The sequence below is a fragment of the Pezoporus wallicus genome, unplaced genomic scaffold (genome assembly GCF_028554395.1).
Source record: "Pezoporus wallicus isolate ANWC-B61680 ecotype Strahan unplaced genomic scaffold, APGP_CSIRO_Pwel_v1 contig_8517, whole genome shotgun sequence".
NCBI classification, from domain to species: Eukaryota; Metazoa; Chordata; class Aves; order Psittaciformes; family Psittacidae; genus Pezoporus; species Pezoporus wallicus.
Window position 1 is genome coordinate 883,905 of NW_026635263.1, and position 20,452 is coordinate 904,356.

Genomic DNA, 20,452 nt, shown 5'->3' on the forward strand with positions numbered 1-20,452 from the left:
TGTCACCACTCCTGTCCCCCCAGACTTCACAAGGTCAGCACTGCAAATACTTTGCTTAAACTTGAAAGTCATCTCGCAAAGGTTTGTTTTGCTTGTTAAAAAATCCGTAGAGTAAATTAGAGGAGAATATTCATTTTGCTGTACCGCTGTATGGAGGAGGACATGCCTAATCTGGAAGGTAAGCGTATTATGTACCTCAGCCTTTTGTAAAGCCATGATAGGAGAGTGCCACTGTATTTTAAGAGGAGAATTTGAGAGAGTAAATGATAGGCGGCTGGTGGAGAGGTTGCCTGATGCTCACCTTCTCCACAATATGAGCTGTGGCATTGGTAATCCGGGGAGTAAAGTGATTTTGTCCGTTTCTGTGTTAAACCAGGTATCTCTGACTGAATTTGGGTCCAGGCATATACACTGAAAATTCTTAACTGCTTAATTACTCCTGTTAGTAACCTGTGCCGCAAGCAGGCTTTTCTGTTCTGGCAGGGCTTATTTTATGTCTGTAGTCCCTGCTGGGGAGTCACAGCAGTGGCTTGCAGCAACAGTTTCTTTTCTCTTTTACGCTTAGTTTACCGATTTGTCCTTTTCCTATTCTTCTTGGGTCCGTGAGTATATAATTGCAAGGCTCCCATGAGGTGCTTCTGCACAACACCTTAATTCACAAGATATAGCCACTTCATGGCACAATTCTTCATAAAGAAAGTGCTGCTGGTGCTGGGTTCTCAGGAATTCTGTTGAGAATTTAGGCTTGCTGGCTGAAAAATGTCTCGGAGAGCTCAGAAAGGGAATCGCCTGAAACAGGGAAGCGCCTGTGTCAGGTCTTTTGTCATAACAGCTCGGTATTATTTGGACAGAAATGTGCGTTCCCTGGTCTGAGTGGCTTTGCTGTCTCCCCCCTTTGTGTAAATCCTCTTTTTTTGTACTGTATTTAACTGCATGTTGTTTGAACATAATTCTTTGCACTGGAAGCCTGACCGAGTGTTGCACTTGCTGGCTGGAGGTGGTTTGAGGATTTTGCTGTACACTTTCCCAGGCAGCATAGCAACTCCGTGGCACTGCTCTCCATCACTCAGTCCAGACTTTGGCAGAGCTCTCACAAAGCCATTCTTCCTTGTCTGTCCCTCTGTGGAAGGAATTCCGTACGCAGAAAGCAGAATGTGCTGGGCTCTTCGAAGCTCTTCAGAGCTCTTTGAAGAGCTTCAGGCAAGACAGCTTCTCTGCAGTAGTGACTGTGGTGGTGGCATTATAAGGAAGATGCTTTTTTGAAGGTTCCTTTTTTATTCACTTGTTTATTTGTAAGTGTGAGGGCATGCTGGCTGTTCTTGTGGGAGGGAAAGGTTGTGTTCCTTTTTCCACTGCTCTACACAGGTCTTGCACTGAGTGACGTGTGCTGCGGAGAGCTGACAGTGGAAGGTCTGCAGCGTACTAGCAGTTGTGGTCTTGCTGCCCATCCTTCCTCCCCCTGCATCATCCCTTTTTCCCTATTTTCTTTGAACTAAAGAGGGTCTGCTCTTGCAGCAGGTAATGCCGTTTTCCATTTTAGATGTTTTTTCTCAAATGCATTACAGTGGTCTGTGACACGTAATTTCTGATGAGTGCCATTTGACCATGTAATTCTTTGCTATTGCTATAGCAGGTGCCAAACACATGTGCAGTAATCGGATGGCACTTAAGAGATTAGTTAAGACTGCCAGGACTCACAGTCCTGCAAACCACAGCTGTGGTGCTGTTTTTCCATGGAAGCCTTGCTGTGCCTGCTTCTAAATTTATTTGCAATATGTATTTTAAGCAAAATCCCCTGTGCAAAAGCCTTGTCAACACTCGTGGGCCTTGCTGCGTCGCCCTGGCTTTTGTGCACGCTGGCAGCGGTGCTCCCAATGACTGTGGCTGGGCAGGTGCCAGGGACTTGGGCACAACCACTGCCCGGCGGCTCCTGACCAGCCTTTCTGTGCTGCGTGTGAAGGACGCCATGGCCTTGGAATGGTGGTTGGAGTTTTGATCAAAAAGATGCATTTCCTTGAGCAGGGCTTCACTGCTGCGTGGCTTTTCAGAGACAGCAGCCCAGCGCCCACAGGGTCCATCCCAGTCTTGGCTGTGTCCATGAAGTTCTCAGGCTGTCCATGGTTTGCAGTGCCAGGACTGAGACCTGGAATTCGTCGACTCTGCTTGAATTGTAGAGGGCTGCAACAGAAGGAAAGAGAGCAGAGCTGAAACCTGCTGATCTGCAGAGACCCTCAGGCATCCCTTCCAGCCCATGCCAGCCCCAACCATCCCTTTCCCTGGTCAGGAGGCGCAGGCGGACAAATGGATCACCTGGAAGCTGCTGCTCAGGATTGCAACACATGCCCCCAAGATGTTCCCTGGAGCAGGATAGGGCATGGCAGCACGCTGCCCAGGATCTGTGCCCTGCCCCCAGCCCCATCACACACGGCACTGCCCCTACTCACCGCTGTAAATACCCTGCAGCGTGTCTTTGCTGCTGTTCTCCAGGTGCTTCCCGGCCAGTCCTGTGCAGAGAGCTCGGTCAGACCTGCTGCTGCCCAGCATGCTCCCGGCAGCATGGCCCCAGCTCTGCCAGTTTGGCTGCACCCCTTTGTCCCCTCAGCAGGGTGACCCCAGGGAAAGACAGGACCCGAGGGGAGGTGGCACTGAGCAAGGTGCCACCGAGCCCTGCTGCCAGGGCAGGGGTAGGAGGGGGAAGCACAGAGCCCCTGGCTGCACAGGCCCTGTACAGGGCAGCTGGGGCTCTGGCAGCCACAGGGCTGCTCCTCGCTGCCAGTGCAGCAGATGGGACTGGGGCCAGGCTGCCATAAGGGGGACTCCAGGGACTGCGGCTCACCGATGAACCTCACGGCTGCCATTCGCACGGTGACCTGAGCGTGCTGCAGATAAGGCATGCTTTGACGCACATATTCTTCAGCCCTGCTCCGGTCGTGCTCCAGCTGGAGAGAGCAAAAGGGGTGCAGGGATGATACAGACCCTCCCCAGTCACCCGGGCATATCCCTCCTCCTGGCACCCCACACCCCTGCCTTGCTCCTCAGTCCATTTGCATCTCCCAGGCAGAGTGGGATCAGGAGGTCCTGAGAGCCCTCTGTGCCACTGCCAGATGGCTCCTCTTCAACGTCCTGAGGGTGGGGAGGCAAGAGGGGCACCCGTGTCCAGCCTGGGACTTGTCCTCACCAGGCACTCCACAGTTCTCTCTCTCTCCAGTACCCGCACGCGGTGACCAAGCCGTTTCCATTTAAGCGCCTTCGCAGCTACACAGAGGACTTCGTAAGATACCTGCAGAGAGCGACAAGGACTGGGGAGATTGTGGAGAAGGCTTGGGGCCCAAAGCCCTGGCCCCTGCAGGGGTCAGCTGTGAAGCCTCTGGGGACCCTGGTATTCGTGGACTGCTGCTGAGCCCTGCTGGACACATAGGGCATGGGTGGGAAATGTCCCTGCCACCTTCTCCTGCCCTCCCTGCTGCCCAGGCAACCCCCGCGGGCTCAGCATGCCCTTCCCCACACCACTGCTCAGGTTTGCAATCTGTACCTTGGCCACACTCTCAGTCTCATCACTCATGTGCAACACGAGTGGGACCAGGCTCTGCCGCACCTTCTTCCGCATCTGCCGCTGGTGCTTCCAATCCGCCATCTGTATTACTTCTTTGAATAGGCAGATGGAGAGCTCTCGCACCTGGCTGGACACCTGGTGAGGAGGAGGAGGACAGAAGGGCGTCAGTAGCAGCAGCTCCCTGAGCAAGGGCGTCAGCGTGGCTGAGGGGAGGGGTTTCAGGTCTCCCAGAGCCATCAGCAAGTCAGGGAGAAGCTGAGCTGGGCTGCAGAGCCCAGAAGGCATCCCCGTGAGAGCGCAGGGGCATGAGGAGGGGCACAGCCCCATGCAAGTGCTGCCGCCAGGCTCTGCTAACAGGCACTTGTCCTTGCAAAGGGCCCATCAGTGAGGATCAGGCTTCCATAGCAGCCTCACATCATCAAAGTGTTGCATGAACTCCTCGGCCAGCTGCAGAGCAGTGGAGCTGGCCTTCTTCTTCCGATGACCCATCACATTTCTGAAAATGAGCAGGGCCTTCATCCTGGTGTCTGCATTTGCACTCTGCAGGGCCTCCCTCAATTCTGGCAGCAGGACCAGTATTTTCTTTGCCTGTACAAAGCACAGAATTCCTTGTATGTGAAGTGGCGAAGGACCACCCAGGCCAAAATGCTCTGGCCCTTAAGCACCAGACTCCTGCCTGGCTGACTGGGCAGTGGCACAGGAATCCCTGCAGCAGCCTCCTGGCAGGCCATCCCCATGGTGCACTGAGGGGATCGGGCCCTGTGACGGGATTTTGAGGGCATTTGGAGCCGTGACCCCAGCTCCCGATTCCCAGCCCTGGTCAAGCCGCCGCGTTACCCACTGCCCAGCCCCAGGAGGCCAACACGGCTTCCCTTGCCTATGCCCTGCTCACCGTGTCAGGTGACTGTGACAACGTGATGAGGCCTGTGAGCGTCAGCGAGAACAGCACCACATTTTGACACCACGGGAACTTCTCCCTGTTGTACACCCCAGCGAATTCCTCTGGTGTCACATCGCTGCAGGCCAGGAGCTGAAACAAAGATGGCAGTGAGGGACCGGCCGAGCCTGCAGGGCTCCCGGCACTGTGCAGCTCCTGGGTCCCGCTGGCAGCTCAGGACAAGGGCACCAGGGACAGAGAGCCCGTGCTGGGGGACACCAGCCGCACACCACACTCTTGTCTGTGCCGGCTCTGCTGGTGTAAGCAGAGCACTGACAGGGACTTTGTGCACCCACACCCAAGCAGCGTGGCATGGCCCTGTGTGGCTGGCACAGGGGAACCTGGCGCTGGGCTGGCCCTAACGGGCTGCATCCCTATTTCCCAGAGGAGGTGACTGTTTGGGGGCAGATGGCAGGGAAGAGGGCTGTGCCTGTGTTTCTGGAGAGGCAGGCACAGCCCTGAGTATGAGCAAGGACTGGTCTGGTTACTCACAGCCAAGAGCTGGATGCAGGCCTCCTCCGTGTGGGATATGAATCTCAAACGTGACTGCAGGTGCTGGAGGTTGCTGCTCAGCTCCCTCAAGACCTTCATCAAGATGAGGGGCTGGGACAGCAGCGCTTCCCACATGGCCTGAGCAACTCTGCTGAAAGAGAACACTGTCAGCAGGGCTGCCTTGGCCACCACACGGTGCCTGGGCCAGTCCTGCAGCAGCCAGGCTGTGCTGCAGCCCTGGCCCTTCCTGACCCCTCACTGGGAGTGCCCAGGTCCCAGATGGGGCAGGCAGGAGGGGGCTGAAACTGTTCCCTGTGGGGCAGGGAGGAAACTCGTGGCAGGCCTCGGGTCTGGCTTGGACAGCTTTGGCTACTGCAGGCCTGGCCAACCCATCAGGGCAGGAGAGAGTGATGGGGTACAGGGCGCAGCTCTTCAGGGGTGTCCTGCAGTTTTCTATGTGCCTCCACGTCCCTCTCCCCACATGGAACAAACCCACGAGGGCTGTGGGGGTCAGTACCTGTTACATGCTGGAGTGATATCTATAAGGCTCACAATCATCTCCCTGGGGTTCTGCTGTGCCATGCTTAGAAACAGCAGCTTCAGGCTGCACCAGGCTGATGCTGCGCTGATGTGCTGCAAATTGTTATAGATGCAGCGCGTGATGATCCGCACCTGGAGAGCACACGGGTGATGGTGGTGCTGCCACCAGACTGCAGCCATTTCCTCAGCTGCTGCTGAAACAGCTGCCCTTCCCATCCTACTCTACTGGCATGAAATGGCTTCAAGGTGCCTGAAGCACCTGGGTGAGGGGAGATGGGATGTAGGGAGGAACAGTGCCTGGAAGGACTGGAGGACAGGGCAGCCACAGGCTGCTTACCTCTGTCAGCCAGGAGGCAGGTTCTGTCATGGCCACGTTCAGGATGCTGATCAGCTCCTCCTTGTCACATACACATGGGTCTCTCATGGCCTGTATGGTCCTGAGGATGATGACTGTCTTATCAGCAGGTTGGAGGTATTCCCCAAATGCCTGCAGGAAGGAGGAAGGCAGGGAAGACGTTTTACACTGAGTGTCCTGATAGTGCTGCTCAGCTGGGCAGTGAGAGCAGCTCTGGCGAGAGGACCCACGGGAAAGCTGGCAGCAGGGGCTGGAGTTGCTGTGGGGTAGAGGATGAGAAGAGTGGGCCCCACGGTAAGGGAGGGTTGGGGGCGTGGGCATGGTGTGCTGGCCCTGCAGAGAACCAGGGCTTCTTGCTGGCCACGAAGGCTGGAGCTGCTGCTGGGACCCTGGAGTGCAGCCCTCTGGAGTCCCTGCTCCAAAGCAGCAGCAACCCTCTGACCAGGGACAGGGAGACCATGCCAAGCCTGCTGGTTCTCTATCCCTTTGCTTACACCAGTCTCCTGCTGTTGCCGCAGACAAGAGGCCCAGCAAGGGAGGAGCTCATTACCTTTGCCATGCTCCTCGTGTTGGATAAAGAAAGACAGGAGGGTTTCCCAGCTTCGTTTTTCCTTCCACCCTGGGGATGCTCTGGGTCATCCTCTGGTAACATCATGCCTAAACAGGAGGGGATCATGGAAGAGTCATTAGGACACAGCATTGATTATCATCGGTGACAGCTTTGGCTATGGGGACCATGTAACTGCTGGGTTCTGAGATGCCCTGAGAAGAGTGGGAAGGAGAGCAGCAAAGAGCAGTGCCGGACTTGTGGTGAGCACTTGGCTTCTGCAGCAAAACAATAGCTGGGATGCTGCGGGAAGCAGCTGTGACAGGCAGAGGAGGTGGGGGAAGATGGCAAGCCGTCCTGGGCTATGAGGAGACATCTGTGTGTGGAGGGACGCAGCCCAACGCAGTTTCTCTTACATTTTTGCTGCTGGATGAATCTGAAGAGGTACTGAAGAGCATCCAAAGCCTCCTGCTGGATTGCCCAGATCTTGCTAGTCCAGCAAACAATCAGACGTCCCAGCAGCTGTCCCAGCAAGCGGTCCTTGCTGATGTCATGGTGGGAAGAGCTGTCGTCGTGTTCAAGCAAGCTCCAGACCTGGGCAAGGGAGGCAGGACAGGTAGAAGGGCTGAGGGGCAGCAGCGCAACAAAAGCTCCGAACCTGAGACTGCCCCAGGGAAGGATCCTGGAGGGTCGGAGTTGTGCAGGGCCCTCCCAGAGCAGCGAGCTGGGCAGCCGGGCAGGGAGAGCTGCCAGGCCTGGCCTCCCGCCATGCTCCTTGGGCAGTGCTGACCTGCACAGGACTGGGGGCCAAGATGGCTGCTGGCAGAAAGGGCACTGGGGAGGAAAAAACATGGGAAAAAGAGAAGCCGAGACCCTTGCCCAGGGCAGAGCCGTGCTGAATGCCTCAGGCATCTTGAGCCGCAGGCTGCTGCCCACGGTGGGCAGGGAATGGGAGACAGCCTGGCTGGAGGGTGCCTGCCTCCCTACCTGCACTGAGGAAGAGCTGGCCATCAAATCGGCCAGCTTTGTGATCCTTGCCACGGCCCGTTCACATACAGCTGCGTACTCGATGTCGACGAAGGGCAGCAGCATCTGGAAGGAGAGAAAGTGGTGCTGTGCCCTGGGAGCTGGTGCCCGTGCCAGCAGCAGCAGCAGCAGCACTGCTCAAGTCCTGGCTGGACTCGTGCAGTCCTTGTGGCCCTGAAGGGAGGCAGATGCCACCCCAGGGTAGAGTCTGCTTCTTTCTGTGCCCTCCCCATGAGCACAGGCCTCTGTTCCCTCTCCGTGAAGGCTGGGCTTTTGGGCAGCACCCTCCCGGGGGGCGGTGATCCTGCAATGGGGGAATGGGCGTACGGCTCCCTGAGAAGTCAGGAGTGCCGAACTTCAGAGCTGGGCTCCCTGTGCAGGACAGGCAGGTCCCAGTGGGTCTCTGCCCCGGTCAGACCTGGGCAGAAAAGCAGGAGGGACTGCGAGGCATTGGAAGAAGGGCAGCACCCGCTGCCACTGCTGCAGTGCCTGAGGAGAGGGGTCAGTGCCTCCCGCTGCTTTGGTGCGAGGAAAGCTCTGGGGATGGAGCTGGCCCACAAGTGCCACGGCCAGGCTCCTTCCAACCCTGCTTTCTGCCAGTGCCGCACCTCCAAGATTCTCCGCAGGTCCCTGGAGCCCGGGGAGCTGAGCACCAAGCTCTCCAGCAGGACGTCCATGGCATCCAGGGTCTGCAAGAAGGAAAACTCTGACGTCAGTCTTTCTGCAGTCCCTCTCTCCCCGGTGATGGATCTAACCCCCCACACCATGGGGAGGACACCCCTGCCACCCAAGGGACACCTTGGAGCAGACAAGTTGCAGTGGGCAGAGGAGCCAGTCCAGAGGCACTGGACATGGCAAGGCCCACGAGAAGGAGATGAAGGGACAAGGGTGGGAAAGTAAAGCCGAGACCCTATCGTGCCATGGATCACTGGTTGTGGTTCAGCACTTGCCAGCCAGGGAGCAGCTCTGAGTGCTCCTGGCAGCCCAACAGCGCTTACCTTAAAGTAGAGAAAGATGTCTTTGCCCTGCCTAGCAGTGATGGGGGGAAGCAAGAAGACCGTCCTAAAACAGGACTGCAAAAGGCTTTTCTTCTTGCTCTCCAATAGCATCTCCACTTTGCTAAAAAGAGAGAGAGAGGGGCCTGTCAGACATGGGCGCTGGGAGCGCTGCCTCCGTGCCTTGTGCAGCTGGACACAGACCTCTGGAGCAGAGGTGACCAAGGGGGATGGAGCCCTGGTGTGCGGGGGGCCCTGCCAGGAGGTGCCTCCTCCCTCCTTGACGTGGCCCAGGCCAAAGAATGGTCCTGGCAGGCAAAGCCTCCCGCCTCCTGCTCTTGGGAGCAGCCAAGATGTGGTGGGGACCTGCAGGATCCCTCTGCTCTCACCTGCGCCTCTCCACAAGCCACGAGCAGAGAAAAGACCAGGCCCTCTGAGGGCACCACTGGACTCCGCCTGGATGGGAGATGCCCACTGCCAGGACCAGGGCTATGGGCTCTGCAGAGGTGTCTGCCAAACCAGGAGCTGGGCACGCACCTCATCTGGGCGAGGGTCAGCATGGCTTCCTGCCGCACCGCTGTGTGCAGGTGGCCCATGGGCTCCTCTTCCACCAGCGCCTGCAGAACACAAGCAGGATGGGACCTGGCGGCTGCCAGCACCCAGTGCCAGCAGACCCAGGCCCAGGCGGCAGGGCTGGCAGACACCCTCTGTCCCCAAGCCCAGCTCTGGCCCCCAGCGTGGCCCCGCTGCCAGGGCTGCTCAGCCCTGCAGCTCAGTGTCTGCCTGCGCACGCTGGGTCCTGCCCTCCCCCTGCACGGGCCCTGTGTGTCCTCACAGTGTGCCGGTGCCTGGCAACTTGCCCCCTTCCTCAGGCCGGCCGTGTGTCCCCTCACCTTGATGTTCTCCACCACCTGACACTGCACACAGAACTCCTTTAGTTCCTCTAAGCAGCCCTGGTCCCTGGGAGCTGTGCAGAGGCTGAAGACGGCCTGCAGGAATTTCACCTTCTGAGCCTCCTCCTGGGCAGCCGGGGGGCAGAGACACAAACAGGCAGCGTGAGAAGGGGGGCACGTGGCCAGCGGGACTGGAGCAGTGGGGCTGCAGTGCTGTGCAGGAGACCCGGGGGAGCAGCTCTGCCCAGCCAGCAGCCCCCAGCAGCCTGGCAGCAGAGCCAGTGGCCCCATCAGGAGACACGGGCACTGCTAGCCTGGAAACGGCTGCGGTTACCTTCTCTGAGCTCTGCAGGAAAGTCTGGATAAACCGCATGTGTGCAGCGCGTTCCTCTTCCATCCTTGCCGGACAAAAGGGTAGGGGTGAGGAACGAGTAGGGTTGAAAGAAGTGTCTCGGCACTGCGGGGCTGCTGGGGCAGTGGGGAACAACGTGGGCTGCGCTCAGGGGTCTGCGCCAGTCTCTCGCTCCCGCTCTGTCCCGTCACCGTCCTGCCGGACACTGGCACGAAGGATGTGGCCTGCTGACTTTTATACAGTGCCCTGGGGTGTGACCAAGGGCACATCACAAAGGCACGTCACAAAGGGCACCGTGGTGGGTCACGGAGGGCGCATCACTAAGGGCACCGTGTTTGGCTAACCATCAGCCCCACAAATCTAATGCGTGTTTATGCACAGCAGTAGATTAAACAAAGATTTTTTTTTATTCAGACCTTCAGTAGGCAAAACGGTTTCCATCCGTGTTGGCTTAACCCGTGTTGCCTGATGGAAATCCAAAGTTGCACGTAGCAGGGACTGAGAAGATGAGACTTCCTAGATGAGAGCTCAGAAAGGGAATCGCCTGAAACAGGGAAGCGCCTGTGTCAGGTCTTTTATCGTAACGGCTCGGTATTATTGGAGAGAAATGCGCGTTCCCTGGTCTGAGTGGCTTTGCTGTCTCCCCCCCTTTGTGTAAATCCTCTTTTTTTGTACTGTATTTAACCGCATGTTGTTTGAAAATAAATCCTTGCACTGGAAGCCTGACCGAGTGTTGCACTTGCTGGCTGGAGGTGGTTTGAGGATTTTGCTGTACACTTTCCCAGGCAGCATAGCAACTCCGTGGCACTGCTCTCCATCACTCAGTCCAGACTTTGGCAGAGCTCTCACAAAGCCATTCTTCCTTGTCTGTCCCTCTGTGGAAGGAATTCCGTACGCAGAAAGCAGAATGGGAGAACCCTTTGAAGGGAAAGGCGGTGGTGTTTTTTCACTGCTCTACACATTGAGTGACGCTGTGCCACTGCCAGGGCCCAGATGGATCCTCTTCAGCATCCTGAGGGCGGGGAGGCGAGAGGGGCACCCGTGGGTCCAGCCTGAGACTTGTCCCCATCAAGCACTCCCAGGGCTCAGCACGCCCTGTGGTGTGCATACCACAACCGGACTGGGACCTGGTGGCCGCCAGCACACCCAGCACCAGGCGGCTGAGCTCTGCAGAGCTCTTGAAACCGTTTCCTCTGGGCGCCAAGCGTGAGGAGCACCCACGGGAGCCTCACGGCACCCCGCTACCGCTACGAGCGGCTCACGAGCGCCCCCCAGCCGGTGAGCGCATAGGCGAGGCAGCAGCACGGAAATTCCACTTCGCGCGTGCGCAGTGCGGGGCGTCGTTGGGTCCCGCCCGTGCGGCGGCAGTTGGGGTGGGAGGAGTAGCTGAGCTCCTCGGGACCGGGGCACGGGGCGCAGCCGTTCCCCGGCGGCTCTTGAGCAGCCGTTGCTGTTCAGGTCCGGGCAGTGTGGTGAGGAGCGTGGTCGGCGAGGATCTTCTTCCCCGGCGGGGCCGCGGCCATGGACGAGCAGAGCGTAGAGGTGAGCGGTCTGGCCGCTGTTGCGCTCGCGCCGCCTCAGGGAGGCGGGAAGGGCGGCTTGGCGGTAGCGTGGTGTCCTCGGGTGCGCATCCCCGGGCCCATGGGGACGGAGCGCTGCGGCCGCGGCGGCACCTTCCCTTCCGTGGGGAACGGCGAGTGGCGGGGACGGGCCTGCTCGGTGTGGTGCGTGCCGTGCGGCCTGAGCTGTTCACGGGCCGGGGAAGGGCTGGCGGACGTTGCCGCGGCCGCGGAGCCCCTGGCTTGTCCCTCGCCCTTGTGTGAGGGGAGAGGGGCGAGGGGCCCAGCGGTAGGGAGCTGTGGGCGGTCCCGGAGGCGGAACACGGATGGCAGCTCTGCCGCGGGCGGGGATGCGCATCGTGCCGAGTCTTGCTCCAGTGTGCCCGGTGAGCCGGTAGGAAGAAAGCGGGATGTAAAGAGGTGGTATTTCTGAGTGACCCGCGGTTGTTTTACATAGTCCAGGTTAGAAAATGAAGGGGTTGGACGGACACCTGGCGCTGATAGAAGCCACTCTGGCACCCGTGACGGCACAGCCCTCAGTGGTGCTTGTCTGCGACCTGGGCAGTTCGTACACGTTGCTGTTGTCCGTATTAATAAGAGCCAAACCGGGGCAGGATTTAACAAGGCCGTGTGTGATAACTTCCTATAAATGCATGTACTGTGTTTTAATGGTTTGCAGCCATTAAAGAAGACACTAATGTGTGGGAGATAGGTGCTGTGGTGTCTGTAAATTCAAGAAATTCTTCTGTGCTCGTTTATAGTTTCGACTCTGGGGAAAATAAATAGCCCATCAGAAGAATCTCAGAGTTCTGTAGTTGAAGCCAGAAGGGGTCTTACTCCTGTACAATACAGAATGTAAAACTTCTTATCAGTGCAAAATCTTCTCAGTATGGAAAGCAAGCATAGCTTGGTATTTCAAAGCACCTTCCTCATTTTGGGAATGGAAAGAGCCGAGGTGGTGTATGCTAGAACAAAATGCTTCGCTCTTCAAACAGGGATAGTAAAAGATAATTTGTCAAAATACACTTTTATTGCTGGAGAATTATTAAATGGGGTGTGAGAGAGTGTAGACGTTGTGGAGCTAGTGCTCATGGTAGACCTTAAAAAAGGTAAGCCTTATAAAAGTAAAATCAAAAGCCCCATACAGTTCAACCCACCTCATTAGCGTTCTGTATAACAGCTACATGCACTTGCCATGCTTCTGAATTAGTTTAGTGCCAGTACATTGAAACTCGTGTGCTTAGAGTCTGCAGGTGCAGCAGTTTATTCTGGCATCTGTTCAATCCCAGGTGAATGCAAACAGGAATGGTATCTTGGCTCTAGAAAGGCCCACGTCAAAAAAGATGAGCCAAAGAAAGAAACTATGCCTTGAAGAGCAGTGTTGCAAAATGTGGGCTAAGAGCTGGTGTAGGGTAGGAGGAAGTCGGGGGGTGGGGGGGGGTGGGGGGGTGGGCGGCGAGAGCCGCTGTGTTTGACATGGTGTTTTGACTCTAAGATGAGCTATTGGTAGCTGTTTGGAGTGTGGGACTGCGTGTATGGAACCTGGCACTCTGCCTGGGAAATAAATGCAACTCTGATATGCTTGAAGTATATGGCTTAACAGTAGCGATAATCTACCCTCTGCAGAGCATTGCTGAAGTGTTCCGATGTTTTATTTGTATGGAGAAATTGCGTGATGCACGCCTCTGTCCTCATTGCTCCAAGTTGTGCTGTTTCAGTTGCATTCGGGTGAGTTTCCTCATTATGGTTTATTCTTGCAAATGTATGAACTTAAAACTTAGTGATCTGATGAACACGTTCTTGGTTCTTTCTTGCCTGTGTCCCTGGTGCTCCAAGGATTCCTTTTTCCTGCCCTGTGCTCTTCAGTTTCCCTTTCAGGATCCTTTACAACTCCCCGAGTTAAAATGAGGCAGGCTGTGCATTGCATTCAGCAGTGCTAATTATAGGGACTATCTGGATAATTGCTTTAAAGAAGCAGAGGTATAATGATCCCATCTGTGGCATCTTTTGGGAGTCAGTGGTGCCTGTTTGGAAGACACAAAATTGGGACAGGAATGAAATGCTGACTTGGCATCTCAGTAGGGAGCACTGGAAGATCATAACACCACCTCTGGTCACCTTGGAGATATTTTAGAATCCTTTCCCAACTAGTATAGTGTGAGCAGATACAGGCTCAATCTTTCTCAAGAGAGCCTGATATATCAGGCTGAAGCAGCATCTGAATCCCAATTCTTTGATGAAATCCTGGTTTCCAGTGTATAACACTTTAGTTCCAAGTCTGGAAGCTGTAGGTGCTGTGGGAGAGGGCTCAGCTGAGGTTTTCAGTCCTCTGGTATTATTTCCAGAAACTGGAACAGGCAATCGTTTGCTTTGAAAGCTCTGACAAGAACTATAGGTGAAGGCTTCATGTTACACATTAAGAATGGTAGCACATTGTTGCTGGGTGGTGAGAGATTATTCATGAGAGTCTTTAAATGTAGTAAGTGAGCAGACAGATACAAGCCCATTAACTGCTGTGCTTTTACACTTGTAAGTTGTAGTGGGCAGGTGAAGTTCCTTCCTCAGCTACTTGTCTTTGGAGTTTTCTGGAAGAGAAGGATTCGAAGGGTCCTTGTGGATTTGATGATCCTTGATCCACCGGTATCTAATATGTGTATAGATAGCCCAAGAGGAAGAAGAAGTTATGTTGAAGAGTATAATTTAGACTGAAATTTAGGCTTGTATCTTTTCCTTTCTTTTGTTGAAACACGCTCTTCAGTCTGTGACTATGGGAGTCTGCCCCACATGTGTGGTTTCTAATGGAATATTTGGTACCTCAGAATCCTCTGTATATTTTTTACTGGGGTGCCTTTGACATCTAAAGAAAAGTGGTTGCTTTGTGACTAAGTGGTGGAACAGCTAAACTGTAAATCTTAGAATCCGCCCAGGTAGTGCTAGAATGTATTTGCTTGCAGTTCTTTTTTTGCAGTCTCTTTAAAAATGTTTTTCCTTTTTCCTTCATAGCGTTGGCTGACGGAACAAAGAGCTCAGTGCCCTCATTGTAGGTAAGGTATTTTTAGTATCAGAAAGAAATTACCAGGAATTGGGTGTACTGTCCTGTTGTGATCAATCTCTTTTTTTTCAGTGCAGGTTGCACTAAATTTGTAAGCTTGATTTGTTTTTATTTTTATCTTTTTTTTTAAGGACTCTGCTGTTACTGTAAATATTTAGTCTGGTATAATGCTTACTGTAAAATATGTTCTAGTTTTGCGACCAGCTAAGCAAGATCTTTATTCTTCTCATCACGCTGCTGTTTTCAGGGTGTGCAGTTGGTGTAATAAGAGTAACTAGATGGTGTTCCCCTCAGAACTCCTTATTCTTGCAAGAGTCAGAGACCAGAAACTTCAATTTTCAGACTGAAATTTTTTTTTTTTTTATTTTTTAGCTACAGTGTGGTGTTTGTTTGGTTTGGGTTTTTTTAATGCAAGCCGTGGCCTCCGTTAGCACTTCTGGGCACTTAGCGATACTAGCTTTTGATAGACCAAAAATTGGAAGGCAGCACATATTCTTTTCGCCTAAGGAAAGGGAGGTCCTTAAACCCAGTTAATCAAGCATTTCCATGGAACTTCTTAAATACTGAGCTTTTCAAGTATTTGATCTGTAGCACTAAAGTGAAGAAGCACTGAGAAACAAAATGATTTGCCCAGCATTATCCAGGAGTCTATCAAGAAATCTGGAAATAGTTCTTGGGTTCCCCATGTTGACTTCAAACGTTGCTTTGCTTTTTGGATGGTTTTTTTTTCCCTGAAATAAGTAGTAGAGCTTCTACTTTTTTGCCCATGAATTTTTCCCATAGTGTAGAGTCACTGAACTGAATTAAGTCAATGATGCTTCTCTTGTATCTCCTGGAGCTGAGTTCTTGCTCTAACTCTAGTCATGCTTCTTGCAGAGCCCCGCTGCAGCTGCGAGAGCTTGTAAACTGTCGTTGGGCAGAAGAGGTCACACAGCAGCTTGATACACTTCAACTCTGCAATCTCACAAAGCATGAAGAAAATGAGAAAGACAAGTAAATGGAGCTTTCTTCACATAAAGCGTGTTGCAGTTAGCTTATATAAGCAGGCTCTTAATTTCCCTGATTCTAAGGAGCTGAACAAACGGATAACTTTGACTTAAAAGCTGAATTATGCTCTTTGTCTGACTAAAAGTTGGAGTTAATTTCTGTCATACTTAATGGAACGAGAAAAACTCTTCAGTGTCTTTGCCTCGAAAACTACTATTTCTTGTTTGGCTCAGTATAGTTAAAATGAGAGCTAGAGGAAACGTGAAGGGTGGTAATACTCCTTCAGACCGTTAGCCCTTCTTCGTGACAGTACAGCTGAAATAAAAGTTTCCGCTCAATGGCTTGTTCATTTGGCAGTCCCATTAAGACTGTGGGTGCTCATTTGTTATCTCAACGCCTAAAAGCAGAGAAGCTGTTGTGAGAAGGTGTCTTCTAGTCATGGGTGAAAATGTAATTGATAAATCCAGATTGAGATCAAAGAAAATATGCAAAGTCTCAGAGAAAGCACCTCTATTACTACATCTGCAGCGTGACTGCTGTTCACTTTCCTTCCTTGTCTTTGGAGCCTCTTGTGTTTTCTGATATATTCTCTTCCTAGGAGCAACTCTCAGAACTTTCTCAGCAGGCTTTTCTCCTGGTTTTATCCCATTAGCAGTCCTGTTATGTGTGTTAAGATATATTCTGGAGATCTGGAGGAGAAAAGCGTGAGAAGAAGCATTGATAAATGAACAGGGACCAATTATGTGTTCTGTGCCTGCCTCCTCCTCAAGTTTGTGAATCCTAAGGGAGGAGGAAAGGAGAGGCCTGTATTTGAGGTCTGTCCTGGTCTGTGCTTGATCTGTTGGTCGATGCTGTTCCTGAAATGTTGAGAAATGCCAAAGATTGATTTGTCCCGGTAGCTTGTGAGCCATTGCTCTGTGGTTACTTTAGGTAGCATACGATCAGGACTTTAATAATGGGATTGATGCGCTGATGGTATCTTTACTCTCGGTGTTGGACAGCAAAGCAAGTGAAAATGTTAAATTGAATTTGCAGAAAATTCATGGCTATTTTCTGCTGATAATACGTGTGGTTTTTTTTGTTTAAGGTGTGAAAGTCATCATGAAAAACTTAGTGTTTTCTGCTGGACCTGTAAGAAGTGTATCTGTCACCAGTGTGCACTTTGGGGAGGAATGGTAAGAAGAGACTTGCATGTGTGCATATGGTGTGCTGCAGTAAGAGACTGCGAGTGTTCCGTTTGCCAACATTTTGAAGAAATAGAAATGTTGTGAAACTGTTGTAATGGCAATTGAACTGCCATGCAAATATTGTAGTGGTATGTGTATTTATAATTTAATGTGAGCATTGGGTTGAGAAGCATGCCTCCTGTTTGTAATTAGAGAAGCAAATTGAATTTTTGCTGAAATGAGGTCAGAATTACCTTCCTTGTTGTAAGCCTCATGATGTCTTGCATGAACTTGAGAGGGTGGTGGGAACTTTATGGGCCAAGGTAGAAGTCTTTCTCAGAAAACACAGGTAACTCTTAGATTCCTTAAACGTTCTGGCCTGTAATCCTGAGGATCTTCAAAGCTCTATTAGCACAATTCTTTCCTTTCTGTTGCGTATTTCCAGGAGAGACCGCTGTCATCGGCCGGAATATAAGTGGTTTAAAAGTGCGCTGCCTTTGTTTGGGAAGGGTGTTTTGGTAATAATAATAAAAATAAATAACCTTCTGTTGTCACTTGATTAGAGAACTGCGCAGTGAATGAAGCAGTCTATCTTTGGGGGCCTGTTGAGGCTCTTGACAGGAAGCTTTGACGCTGTAAAAGCCAAATTCACAACTTCTTACAAAGGGAAGCGAAGGACAGACTTCCTACATACAGTCTGCTTTGGAACTTTTCCAAAATGAGTGGTACACTAAGAGATTTTCTTGCCCTCTTGGTACTTTAATAAGAGTGGACTGAAGTTAAAATGAGATGCTCTGTTATTCTCCATCTGCTCCTCCTCTTTTTCTAACAGCATGGAGGACATACTTTTAAGCCACTGGCAGAAATCTACGAGCAACATGTCACAAAAGTCAATGAAGAAGTAGTAAAGCTTAGGAGAAGACTCATGGAATTGATCAGTTTGGTTCAAGAAGTGGTAAGAAACCGATCCAAGATACTGTGTTTTCCTGTAGTACACCATTGTCAAGGGGTAACTGTAAAGAGAGGCATGGAAATATTACACCACTGTATAGGCTCGTGGTGTTGTCAGCACCTGTTCAGAAGCTGTTGCTTGTGGTAGAACTCATTTTCATTTTTTTAGGAGAATATTATTTGAGCTTACAGGAGGTCTGTAAAGTGGCTTACCAGTTAAAGATTTGGAGTTTGTGTACCTCCTTTTTCTTCCCCATAGGGGTAAATGTGTTAGATATCCAAATATTGACATGTTCAGCTTTGTCAGTTTTTAGTGGGAATCTCAGGAATTAATTTCTTGTATTCTAGGGAGGATTATTTTTGTGTTCTGCTGAATGCTGGTGGATTTATCGTGCATTCTTTGCACAAATAAGTTGGTTTGTTGGTTTTTTTTTAAACAAGTCTCAGTAGGGTTTTTGTGACTGTTACATCACCATGTGGGCTCTTTGTAAGTATTTGTAGAGTCATAGAATGGTTAGGGCTGGAAAGGACCTTAAGATTATCTAGTTCCAGCCCCAAATGTTTATAGAGGATTGTTGCTTTCACCTTCCAGGGTGAAGGGCATAATTTTTATCAAATTATTCTTGTTACCAAGAAGGTAACTTTACTGCTCAAATTACGGAAGAGAAAATGGCAGTTGTATTTATAAATTTTGGTACTAAAGAATTCCTGTATGATGAATCTGTATGCAGTGAGAAAATGTTGCTCAACTTTACTGTTAACCTTTGGTCACCCACCAGAGGGCACACTTATGTGTTCCGTAAGAGTCAACGGGTGTTTTCAGGAACAGCCTGTAATACACCTCATTTAAAGCCACATTCCTATTTTCCTATTTTCTTATTCTAAATAAGTGGGCTCCAGTGAGACCTGGATTATTTTCTTTTTTTTTTTTTTTTTTTCCCCTCATAGAGAACTAGAGCTGGAGGGGACTGCTGTAGGCAAAGCTTAGGAAAGAATGGAGCCAACGTGTAAAAGAGTGAAATGTGGAGAAGTGTGAAGCTTTTGATTTTGTGCATGTTTTTTCCTGAACTCCGGTTTAGGAGAGGAATGTAGATGCAGTGCGTAGTGCGAAGGATGAACGAGTTCGGGAAATCAGGAATGCAGTGGAGATGATGATTGCCCGATTAGACACTCAGCTGAAGAATAAGCTTATAACATTGATGGGTAGGTATTTATGCATGGGAACAACATATCAATTATCTGTAAATCTATTAAGAAACTTTCTTGCCCTGGAAGTGTGACTCCTTACACACATTCTGGTGTTTAAGCACGTTAAGCACTGTTAGAAGATTTCTGCCTGCAGCAAAGCTTTTAATTAATCACGTAGTTACTGTGATACAGTTCTAAGTTGTTAGATGTAATGTGGTTAGTTCTGTTGGAAACACCAGTATAATAACTTGGAGAACATTTCTGTCTAATTGGAAGATACTTAGTTCCTTTCACCTAGAATATTTATATACCATCATTTTGGTTAGCCAAGATGTCCGTCTTTGTGATTTGACATCTTTGTAATCTACATGCTCCTTTTAATGTAATTTTAAAAAATGAATAGTCTGTATGAGCTGTCTGGTGAGCCAACACTTCAATCCATACATACAGGCAGCCTTGTCTGCGAATGAAGAACGTGGCATCTGGAATCAGAGCTGCTTATTTGGTTCCTGACACTTTTGCTAGCTGGGACTGGTCACTTTAGCTCTACTTTGGTATTGAGGTGAGAAGACGGGTGGTGCACTACTAAAAATGAAGCGCAGCTTTCAATGAGAAGGACGGAATATTCCGCAGTTGGCTAAAACTGTGCATGCTTTGCTCAGCTAATTTTGCATCTGTGCCTTGGTTATTCCACCTGTGCTTTCCTTTCCATAATGCATTGACACGAGCACATAGTAAAGGTGACATCTTTCTTTAGACCCTCTTGAGACGTTACACTTATGACCTTACTTTTGCAAGGTACACAACGAGTAGGTTCAAGTACACAGAGAAAAGATCCTTGACCTTGTATCTATGTACTTGTCGTGGAAATAAAAGTAAGGCAGTAAAATACCTGTGCTGAAAATGTATTTCTGATGCTCAAAATCTTCACGCACATTCGAACACGCCTCCCATCTCCCTGCCACCCACCCAAAGAAAACCTGCAGTGTTCATGCTTGGAAAATGTTCTTAGCTTTGATAATGCTTGTCTTTATTCTCTTAGGTCATTTTTATTAAAACTAAAACAATATAACAGATAGACGCTACCGGTGTTTCAAGTACGTCTTCAAATACATGTCAGTACCTTAAAATATTTGCTTTAAATTAAATCCAGGATTCATACCTACTTTGTGCCCCTGTTGAATACAGTAATCAGTCACAAGGTTTGTGTTAGTGTGTAGTGGTTAAAGATCAGTTTTAAAGCTGTAGTAAATACAATAATAATTTGTATGTACAGGTTAACATTTTGTTCATGTAACACTTTTTTTCTAACAGCCGCCATACTCTTCAGGTGTGTAATGTGTGATGGAAGTGAAGTCAAACCTGTCTTTTTTTATTTTATGTCCAAAAAAGCACCCCAGAACAACAGACTTCCCATTTCTGGGACGCAGAATGATTCCTTACTGACTTAACCTCAAGTGAGCTCTTTACTACAGCTCTAATTAAAAATGTAAGCTTACTTTTAAAATGCTTTCTCAATCAACCTTGGTCTATTTAGAAATTCTTTACCTTAGTAGGTTTTGGATCAGCTTCCAGGTTAAAAAAAAAAAAAAAGGAGAAAAAAAGAAAAAGCTCAGTTTCTTAAAATCCAGTGATTTATGTTTTTTTTCTTTAAACATATTGTCTTCTCTTTTAACAGGTCAAAAGACATCACTTACTCAAGAAACTGAACTTCTGGAATCCCTGCTTCAAGAAGTAGAACATCAGGTGCTTATGAAAAGAGCTGAAATATTGTGTTACACAGATCCCTCCCTCCTCAGTCAGCCTTCCTTACTTAATTTGTTTTTAAACTGTCAATTGATGCATATTTTTTGAGGGTA

General features: G+C 50.6%; 1 protein-coding gene across 5 annotated transcripts in view; it reads left to right on the top strand.

The window, feature by feature from the left end:
• The first annotated feature begins 11,100 nt into the window (after positions 1-11,100).
• The window catches only part of TRIM37 (tripartite motif containing 37), a 29,171-nt gene continuing 19,819 nt past the window's right edge, over positions 11,101-20,452 (top strand). For 4 of the 5 annotated variants that reach the window (XR_008972936.1, XM_057415618.1, XM_057415609.1 and 1 more), the window contains exons 1-8: positions 11,197-11,232; positions 12,876-12,977; positions 14,253-14,293; positions 15,178-15,294; positions 16,376-16,463; positions 17,287-17,409; positions 18,485-18,608; positions 20,272-20,339. Coding sequence is in view for 4 of the 5 variants with exons in the window: in XM_057415618.1 (XP_057271601.1) it covers positions 11,212-11,232; positions 12,876-12,977; positions 14,253-14,293; positions 15,178-15,294; positions 16,376-16,463; positions 17,287-17,409; positions 18,485-18,608; positions 20,272-20,339 (684 nt within the window). In the remaining variant the exon portion in view is untranslated. Of the gene's footprint in view, positions 11,233-12,875; positions 12,978-14,252; positions 14,294-15,177; positions 15,295-16,375; positions 16,464-17,286; positions 17,410-18,484; positions 18,609-20,271; positions 20,340-20,452 lie in introns of all 5 variants that reach the window. The other variant, XM_057415602.1, reaches the window with a different exon arrangement.